Source organism: Crocodylus porosus, unplaced genomic scaffold (assembly GCF_001723895.1).
Source record: "Crocodylus porosus isolate Cpor-Errol unplaced genomic scaffold, CroPor_comp1, whole genome shotgun sequence".
Taxonomy (NCBI): domain Eukaryota; kingdom Metazoa; phylum Chordata; order Crocodylia; family Crocodylidae; genus Crocodylus; species Crocodylus porosus.
Window position 1 is genome coordinate 23,281,999 of NW_017728910.1, and position 10,375 is coordinate 23,292,373.

At 46.7% G+C, this 10,375-nt stretch overlaps 2 protein-coding genes across 3 annotated transcripts in view; both read left to right on the forward strand.

The window, feature by feature from the left end:
- The window catches only part of LOC109308513 (cytochrome P450 2J5-like), a 24,665-nt gene extending 15,600 nt beyond the window's left edge, over positions 1-9,065 (forward strand). For both annotated transcript variants that reach the window (XM_019532855.1, XM_019532856.1), the window contains exons 5-9: positions 1,330-1,515; positions 3,091-3,232; positions 5,883-6,070; positions 7,635-7,776; positions 8,763-9,065. In XM_019532855.1, the coding sequence (XP_019388400.1) occupies positions 1,330-1,515; positions 3,091-3,232; positions 5,883-6,070; positions 7,635-7,776; positions 8,763-8,941 (837 nt within the window). In that variant the 3' untranslated portion in view covers positions 8,942-9,065. The remainder of the gene's footprint in view (positions 1-1,329; positions 1,516-3,090; positions 3,233-5,882; positions 6,071-7,634; positions 7,777-8,762) is intronic.
- Positions 9,066-10,120: 1,055 nt separating this feature from the next.
- The window catches only part of EIF4E2 (eukaryotic translation initiation factor 4E family member 2), a 20,874-nt gene continuing 20,619 nt past the window's right edge, over positions 10,121-10,375 (forward strand). Inside the window, exon 1 of the mRNA XM_019532526.1 lies at positions 10,121-10,130. Within this exon, the coding sequence (XP_019388071.1) occupies positions 10,121-10,130 (10 nt within the window). The remainder of the gene's footprint in view (positions 10,131-10,375) is intronic.

The following is a 10,375-nucleotide window of genomic DNA, read 5'->3' on the forward strand; positions in this document are numbered from 1 at the left end:
GTAGTCTATTAAGTGTGCAATAGCATTATGTCTAAAAAACAATGTACATACCTTAATTAAAAAATACTTTATTGCTAAAAAATGCTAACCATCATCTGAGCCGAATGGCGCCGATAGACTTGCTCGACACAGGGTTGCCACAAACCTTCAATTTGTAAAAGCGCAATATCTGTGAAGCGCAATAAAGCGAAGCGCAATAAAACGAGGTATGCTTGTATTAATTTTCCAGAATATTCCTTACTGTGAATGCATGAAATAGGTACTCCTTGCACATTAATGAATAAGAAGTCTTGGATAAATACAGAGCTATAAGGGCAGCACTCAACTTTTCTTGCTTTGTTCCTTCTCAGCATGGGTCCTTCTCCAGCCTCCTGACTTTCTCTGTCCACATCAATGTTGGTTGTGCTAAAATAGCTTCCTCTGGATAGCCCCGACAAATGCTTACCTTGGGGTTCTTCAGCATCATGTCTGCCTTGGAGACCACACTCAGGATCTTCCTGTGCTACTTTTTGTCTGTGCTACTCTTCTGCTTTTGCTTTAAAGTAGTGGTTCTCAACCTGTTTGCTGTAGTGGGCCACACCTGCCGCTCTCACTGTGTTATGTGAGCCGCACCCACACAACTGACTTCCTGTGTATCCATTTTAAAATGTTTTGTATCTGTTATCTAAGAGTAATGCAATACAAATCAATATTCTATAAAATCTCTCATTTCTATGCTGTCAAAAGTCTACCAAGCACATTTTAAATGAGCTCTGAGTGTGTTAAATAGGCCACAGAAGTGTGCTGATCAGGCTGTATGCAGCCTGCAATTTGAGAACCACTGCTTTAAAGGTTTCTGTCATAGTCCTATACTCACCATGTTAGACTTGGGCTGTGATGTCCATTCAGAAGAACAAAGCAAACTAATACACCCTAGTTTTCTACCGTGACACTTACCATGAAGCGCTAGTTCAAGACATAAGTGAAAAATGGCCCATCTAGTGAACTCAGTAAATTATGTGACCTATTTTTGAGTTCAGTCAAGGCTTCATTTTAAGAATATGACCACAGATTTATTGCAAGGGATCCTGACACTGAGAATCTAGAAGCTGCTAGAGGAAGGCACAAGGTGTAGAAAGTATAGTATCCAGCCCTTGACAGCTCTCTGTCATCTCAAAAAATAAGGTAAAAGTCAAAACAGTCAAGTGTTCCCCTTCTTTTCACAAAGAATTAACTGGACCATGAAAAGGATTCCATTGTAAACACCCTGTTTCTTGAAATGAATTAGTGGAAGCCTTGGTCACAAAACCAAGAATTCCCAACATTAATTTTGTCTGTTTTCCCCTACAGCTTTATGATGCTTTCCCAACATTGATGAAGCATCTAAGTCCCATGTTCATGAGATCACTGCTGGCACTAACCCACATGCAGGATCTACGTAGACTTGTAAAGGATGAGATCAAGTCTCACCAGAACAGCTGGGTGCCTGAAAAGTCACAGGATTTCATTGACTCATATCTCTCTCAGATGTGGAAAGTAAGTAACAGTGTTCTATACAGTAGAGGTGCACTGATACATTGGTCCGATAGCGGATTGGCACCAATATAAAGAAAATGGTCTGTATCAGAAATTGGTCTGATATGGCTGATAATATGGCAGATAAATGGTTCATGCATGCATAGCCGCAGTGCAGAATGTAGATGACGAGGAGCACAGCCCAGCAGCTTGGAGAGCAGTGTCCAGCTGGTAAGTCTGTTGAGGGGAAAGGGAAGGGATGTGGGTGAGGGAGGGAGTGGGGCTGGGACAGGGACTGGGGCAAGCACTGCCCAGCTGGGTAGGGGTGGCCACAGGACAGAGCCAAAGTTCAATTGTGGGGGGTGCTACTCCCACCACTCGTCTGGGGGGGGGGCATGTGCCCCCAGATTGGGGCAGGGTGGGCTGTGCTCAGGGTGGGCAGCAGCAGCACTGGGAGCAATGGCTATGGGGGAGTGCTGCAGTCACCCCAAAATTCGCTATAGCCCCCCCATAACCCCTGCTTTCAGTGTCGCTGCTGTTCACTCAGAGCATAGCCCTGGCCCTGCCCGCCTTGCTCAGATCTGGGGGCAACCACCCCCCCATGCCCTCCCAGACAATCAGCAGGAGCAGCAGCGGGAGTTGCTGGATGAGCAAGTGAGCGCCAGATGAGCTGCCAGATGAGTGGCTCCTGGATGAGCAGCACGCAACAGTGGGGACCAGCCCCCATCCCCTCGCCCCGCCAGCCAAGCCGCAGCTCCATTCCATACCCACTCTGTCCCAGCTGGGCAGCGCTTGTCCCAGCCCCACTCTCTCCCTCACTGCAGTGGGCCTTGATCTGCACCCCCATGCTCTTTGCCTTCCTCCTCCCCTTCCACCACAACAGACTTACTTGCTGGATGTAGGTGTATCGGAAATTGGATCAGTATTGGCCAATATACCTCCTTAAAAATTGGTATCAGCTCCCAAAATCTCTATCAGTGCACCCCTACCATACAGCTACATAACAGATTCATAGATATAGGGTCAGAAGGGACCTTGCAGATCTTCTAGTCTGACCCCCTGCTCTGGCAGGAGAGAAAACTGGTCTCAAATGACCCCAGCTAGGTAATCATCAAGCCTCCTCTTAAAGACCTCCATGGTAGGAGCCAGCACCACTTCCCTTGGAAGTTGGTACCAGATCCTAGCCACCAAAATTAAATACTTAATTTGTTCACATCTAGATATTGCAGTCTCCCTTCTGAGTGGCTCCTTTCTTTTGACATAAAAAGAAAAGGGATACATTTTTTAATTAGTGAGGTCTTTGTTTGGCTGGTACCCACCAGAAATACACCATTACTCCATCTGTATCTTAAAAAGAAGGGGGGAAAAGAGAGCAATGCTCATCACACAAACTCTCCCTCTTTCCTTCCTGCATTAACAAGACAATGTCATTTACAAATATACATGGCCATCAGCCATGCCTTCAGCTTGCCAGCTTCATGTCTTCCAACTCTGTCATCTCAACAGGCATTTTTTTTTTTAGGTAAAAGTCTTCAGACAGGTTACAGTGCTACCCAATCGCAGTCCTAACTCACATTCTCCATCTCCCCTCTACAGACCAAGGATAACCCAGCATCTACATTTAAAGAGAATAACATGATCCAAGTGATTACTGATCTCTTCATAGCAGGTTCAGACACTACCACAATCTCTTTATTGTGGGCTATCCTCTACATGATGGCACACCCAGAAATACAAGGTGAGAGGGACATGCAGCTGCACTTATTCCAGTAACAAAAGTCAAAGGAATCCAACAAAATGTGGGCAACTTCACCAAATATATAAACTATCAAACTTTTATTGAGCGAGCCCAAATCTTAACTTGCAGCTAGTGACCTGCAAAACTAGAAATGTTCATGGTCTCAGCAATGACAGATTTAAATATGAGGCATGGCACTTCATTCCTGTGAATTTCTAGTGAATTTCTGTGCATAAAATAGATGGGGATAGACTACTGTGGGTTGCCAATGGGGGGAAATAGTGGCTGAACAGACATGCTGGCATTATTGCCCTTACTCCCTCCCCTTTTAGGTAGGGAGAAGCTGAATTTAGCATATTAAAGATGAGACTGAAGATGACAACTAGGCCTGTGCAAATAGGGAACTATTCGGTTCGGGTTTGGATTCAGTCAATTCGGATGCCAGCAATTTGATTTGGAGCCCCAAATCAGTTTACCACTTTGATTCGGCTGAATCAGCTCCGAAGCTTTGGAGATTCGGCCCTAGGGTATAATGGGGAATCAATGAAATATCTATAACTTTGTTGTTATTTGTCCGATTTGGATGAAACTTGCAGGGATGGTAGCCTCTGCTGAGAGCGTGAGGCCTGCCAAGTTTCAAGGAGACAGGTATAGGGGGTTGGGGGAAACTGCACCCCAAATTCTTGAAAGTAAAACTCATGTCACCTGTATGTGTTAACGCCACAACGGGGTGATAACTGCAGGGGTGGTGGCCCCTAGTAAGGCCACAAAGCCTGCCAAGTTTCAAGGAGATAGGTGGAGGGGTTTGGGGGAAACTGCACCTCAAGCTGTAGACAAGCAAAACTCGTGACATGGGTGACAGTGTGTGTGTTAAGGCGCAGCACGTTGAAAGTTGCAGGGATGGTAGCCCCAGCTGCGGCCAAGCCTGCCAGCTATCAAGGAGATCGGTGCAGGGGGGGTCTGGGGCCCTGCACCCCTAGCTGCTGATAGACAAAACTCATGACATGGGTGCTTGTGCAACTCACTGTCTCTGTCTTGGGGCAGTTGATTGTCTGTATTGATTCTTTCCTCTCTTTAGTCAGTGGTTTTGTAGGTGTTAATCCTTGCTCGTTAACTTGTTACATTAGCTAGCTACTGTGTATGGAGCTGGTCCCTGAGTGAATCATGACTGACTGGTAACACAGCAAGCCTAGCACCCAGGCCTGCAGTAGTTTCAACCCCCCCTGCCCTCCCGTGCCCCAAGACGGACACAGTTGCACAAGCACCCGTCACGAGTTTTGCCTGTCAGCACCTAGAGGTGCAGGGCCCCAGAATCTCCTTGACAGCTGGCAGGCTTTGTGGCCTCAGCAGGGGCTAGAAGGCCTGCAGCTTTCATCCTGCTGCGCCTTAACACACACGGTGTCACCCATGTCATGAGTTTTGCTTGTCTGCAGCTTGAGGCACAGTTTCCTCCAAACCCCTGCACCTATCTTCTTGAAACTTAGCAGGCTATGTGGCCTCACCAGGGGCTAGCATTCCTACAGTTTTGACCCCACTGTGGCATAACACACACTTGTGACAGTTTTGCTTTCAGAAATTTGGGGTGCAGTTTCCCAGAAACCCATGCACCTATCACCTTGAAACTAGGCAGGCTTCATGCTCTCAGCAGAGGCTACCAACCCTACAAGTTTCATCTGAATCAGCCAAAAGACAACAAAGTTATAGATATTTCATTGATTCCCCATTATACCCTATGGCCAAATCTCCAAATCTTTTCCAAATCAATTTGGAAGCTCCAAATCAATTCAGAAAGCCTAAAGCTTCCTGCGGTTCAATTCAGATTCATAGATTTGGCCTCCAAATCATCTCTGAATCCAAATCATGATCCAAAGTTTGCACGGCCCTAATGACAACACTGTTCACATTATCGATGGCTAGAAAATTACATTTAGAGGTTTGCTTTTGGAAATTGATTTGTAGGTTATATATGCATTAGAACCAGGGCAGCAGCAAGGGTTAATTAATTTCTAAAGGCCCGATCACAGTCATACAGTTCTCATAGCCTTTAAGGCAGACAGGGTGTCAAGACAACAAGGTCAATGGCTAGACATAGCCTGGGAAATTGTGGGCATATATGACACTGTTCCATAACGTGAGATAAGGTGGCACCAGCTCACAAGGCCAAAGAGTGGGGGCGCTCTGGTTTTGGGGGAACAGACAAAACTAGGAGGACATTGGAAAAGCCCAAATTAGGATGCGTGCATGTGATGGGCCTGTGAAACAAACAAATATCCTGACAGGACAGAAGGTAGACAGTATGATGACCACAGAGAGACCAATCAGTGATAGCCATGGATGAAGAGTCATCAGGAGGGGAAAAATACAAAAGCAAAAACTTTAGAGCAACAAAGGGTCCCCATCCCTGACAGGGGAACCCAAGGCAAGTCAACAGATGGCATACAACCAGCCCGTCTCATCCACCCAACTTGGGAGAATAGGGGGAGGGGACCTTGACTTCCAGCCTCCTAAGCATAATAAGGGACAAAGTTGTGTGTATGAACTAGGAATTAATCCGATTTAATCCTGCAATTTACAATGACTTATTTTGAGAAGCAAGTCCATGCTTTGACTGATTTCTTAAGTTTTGGTTTCTGACAATTTCCCCCTGCAGAACGAGTCCAAGAAGAACTGGATACTATTATTGGTTCATCTCGTGAAATTCGATATGAGGACCGAATGATCCTACCCTACACAAATGCAGTTTTACATGAAGTTCTGCGGTATAGCAGCATAAGTGCAACAGGGGTTATACGAAAGTGTACCAAGGATACAACTGTGCAGGGCTTTCCAGTTAGTAAGGTATGCTAATATTATTACACTTCAGAGGTGTTCTCTGGGCAAAATAAGAAACAGCAATAACTCCCACTTACCTTTTTAAACAATAGATGTTTTTTCTGTGTTTTGTGAAGGAATGATTTACAAGTAAGCTTGAACAATTTGTAAAAAACTCTTTATTAAAAATAGGTATTGGATAGGCTGCAGGATAGGTTGTGGACCTCAGTAAGTAGAGGTTAACTCCTGCACAACTTTACTTTCCTTCTGCCTTCAAACTCTAGCCCATAGGCAGCCCACAAAGCTGTCATACAGCTAACAAGGCTCCCCACAGGTCGGAAAATGGTGGCAGAATTAATTGCTACTCCTCTTCTCCCAAATTTCCAGACCCACCTCAAGTTTTGTAGGTCAGAAAGCATGGTCTTGCATGCAATAGATCACACAGACAGATCAAGGTACACAGGGTTGGGCTGGTACATGGCAAGACCCAGGTGCACAGGGTGGGGTTGGGCCAGCACTCAGACAAATTAGGGCATGTAGTGTCGGGCTGGCACTCGGCCAGGTTGGGGTTTTTTCATAGACATTTGGGCTGGAAGGGACCCCAGAGGATCAACAGGTCCAGCCCCCTGCCCCAGGGGCAGGAAGTCAGCAGGGATCATAGGATCCCAGCAAGATAAGCATCCAAATGTGTTTCCAAAGTGGGCACTTGAACTGCCCCAGGTGGAAGTCTGTTCCAAACCTTGGGGGCTCGGACAGTGAAGAAGTTCTTTCTTATGTCCAGCCTGAACTGGTCACAGTGGAGTTCGTGACCGTTCAATCTTGTCATCCCTTGGGGAGCTCTGTCATCCCTTGGGGGTATGCGGGGTCAGGCCGGCACTCGGCCAGGTTGGGGCATGCGGGGTCAGGCCGGCACTCGGCCAGGTTGGGGCACGCAGGGTCGGGCCGGCACTTGGCCAGGTTGGGGCACGCGGGGTCGGGCTAGTGTGCTTAGATCACACATATAGATCAACCCCACACAGGAGCCAGGCCACAGATCAACCCTATGCCACTCAACTCACCCATGGAGCTGAAATGTTGGGCACCACTGAAACCAAAGGCAAAACTACATAAGTTAAATAGAAAAAGGCACATATTCTAGAATAAAAGGAATTTTACCAACAGAAATATATTCCTTAAATTTATTCCTTACCTTATACCTTCCCAAGCAGATGAGACTTAACAGATAGCTCCTTGGGAGACAGCAAGGAAGATGTCTTTGAGGTCATGCTCCACTGACCACAACTTTAGAACTGGGTTCCACACTCAGTCTGGGGTGTTTATTTGTGCCAGAATTAAACATACTAATTTTTGGCTGTATATTATCATCCTCAGACTCTGGAATCAACCTTAAGACCTTGCTGCTGAAGTAACTGTTTTAATGAACTATTCTGTAGGATGTGTCACAGGGTGAACATGTAAGAATTAGCTTGTTCTTGCATTAGGCACTTTTACAGGAATGTAACAGACTGCATTAGGAAGCCATAGGAAGTCCAAGGATGTTTCTGCTAGAAATATTTTTTTTATTTTCTTAAGGAGTTGTCTTTCTTTCTAGGGCACTTTAATTTTTCCCAACTTATTTTCTGTTCTGTATGATCCTGACCATTGGGAGACCCCTCAAGAATTCAACCCAAGTCACTTCCTGGACAAAGCTGGAAACTTTTTGAACAAAGAAGCCTTTTTGCCATTTTCAGCAGGTAACATTAATCCCATCACACCCAATGTAGCAGGGTACTTGTTCCACAGACTGATATCCGTTTAGCCTTTCATCTGATCTTATTTTATAAACCCCAGTAAAGGCTTGAGCTCAGAAAACAAATGCATTATTTCCAGCAGCAGATAATTTCTTTCTTTCTTGAAGACACTAAGACTAATGGGTCTTTGAAACTTCTTAGCAGATTTATCTGGAATTGTGGTAGCAAAATGTATTTCCTTGTGGCAACACTGAATCCTGACAGATACTGAGTGTATTCATATCAATCACATTTAAATAGAGAGCAGGCAATCAGCAGGATTTAAAAACAGACTGGATATTGAACACAAGAGCAACAAATATCCCTGGTAATTTAAGGGAAAATGGTTTTGGAAGGAACGTAAAAATTTGCTCTTCAGAGAATAATAATCCCATCTAGCAGTGGTCACAGCCAATCAACATATTTTTAGAAGTGTAGAAACTCAGGTTACATTATTAGTAGCTTCTAAATGTAACCTATTTTCCTAGTAGACATGACTTCTAAGACTGGGAACACTGACTTGATCTCATTTGGCAAAGGAGATGGGAGGTCCAGTTGTAAGAGTGCTAAACTAAGATGCCAGGGTTCCTCATCCTACCATAGACTTCCTCTATGATTGCAGGCAAGTGACTGAGCTTCTCTGTGCCTCAGCTTCCCTCCTGTAAAATGGGAAAATAACACAGCCTTGTAGTGGTGTTGCAAGAATGAATATGGGAGACAAAACAAGGACAGAACACAAACAGGTCAAATCTGTTCTTGTTTTTTTAACTTGCTGTGATCAACACCTTTGTTGCTCTCTACATCTACACAGTATCAAGCCATACTGAGACATTAAACATTGCCATTTATTTCCAATGAATTGTATCCTCCCTTAACTTGGGGGCAGAGGCATAATTCCACTTGCAAGGGTTATTAGATACATGTGATAAATTCTCCTCTTCACCCTGCAGGACACCGTGTCTGTCTGGGGGAACAGTTGGCAAAAACAAGTCTCTTTATCATGTTCTCCAGTATCCTGAGAGCATTCACCTTTCGGCTGCCGGAAGGAGTGAAGGAAATCAATGAGAAGCCTATCGGAGGGTTCATCCTGCAACCTGAACCCTATAAAATGTGTGCTGTTCCTCGTTAAGTTTCTCTCTTCCCAGACACCTGCTGGGAAGTTGTTTCTGGATTCTTGAACGGCATCCTTGGCATTTGGAAACCACTGCTTTGCAAACCCTTTGCCTCTTAACATGCTACCGTTGTTGTCTGACAATCCTTGTGTTGAGTCCCTAAAATTCCTTTCAGCGAGCTAACAAGCCAGGTCTGTCTGTCACATAGATCTCAACATCAAGCCAAAGAGCAACCCCATCCCTGTGGTGCATGGCACCGCTGGTCAGCTGGAGGTTGGCATGAGCTGGTCTAGAACTACTATTTCCCTACTAGAGACAAAACAAATACAAGCAACCGGGACAAATCCGAGAGGTGGGCGTGGGGTGCACTGGTGCAGACCAATATGGCTACCAACATGGGCAACTGGTACCTCCAGTTGGGGCGGGGTCCTCCAGTTGCTGATCACCAAGCTAGTGGCAAAACCAGAAGTGCACTTCCAATTTGTGGCTGGTGTTTCGGGGGGTTGCCAACCCCACGGGGTGCACATGCACACCTACACACCACCAATGGCTACCAAATACAATCTTGGTACTGGCTGCAGCATTTCTAACTTGGCAGTGTCTGAGTCCATATCATTTATGGCTCATTATAATCTAGACGATCCCTTTTACACCCTGCCTTCCAGAGGCAATAATAACCCCATCTTTCTTCACAGTTGTGATGTTCCACCAATCAAACGGTCCTTCCTTCTCCCATGCCGCGGCCTGTTTGCCGCTCCTGGTAGCCAAGCTCCTCTTTCACGGCCCTACGCCTCGTTGCTAACTCAGTCCAATGAAGCCGTACATGTTTTTTGCTGCGATCGTCGCCTGTGTGGTGCAGCCTGGCGTATCAAAAGCTTCCAGCTGCGGAAAAAGCAGTGTTGTTTTCAGACGGAATGAGGCACCTCACTCTCCACAACCCCGTTTTCAAAATCTTCCACCCGCCCAAGCAAGCAGCTTTTAGCCATGGCTGGTTTTCATTCCCAGGCCTGGAGGCAAGCTGCAGCGCCTCACAACTGAGCCAGGGACCTGCTCCCTCAGAGCACAAACATAAAACCACAACAGTTGAGGCCACCCGTTTTGGCGAGAAGTCAGCGGCGGCCTCCATCAGCCGCTCGCGACGACACACGCAGCCCCTCCAAACATGGAGGCCCCGCGGTGGGCGTGCCACACTCAAGATGGCGCCGGGCAAGGCTCTCCCACACTCAACATGGCTGCCGGGAGGGGAGGGAGGAGGTGCCACACTCAAGATGGCGGACGAGCCGCTTTGACACCCCCTCAGTATGTGCTGGGCGCCTATTGCGTCCCCCCCGGAAACTCGCGCCCCTGCGGGAAGGTTCCGCTGGCGGAAGTGGCGCGCGGACGGGTGACTGGGGCGGCCCCGCAGGAGCGGAAGGAGTTGAGGCCGAGGCAGGCGGAGGCGGCGAGCGAGG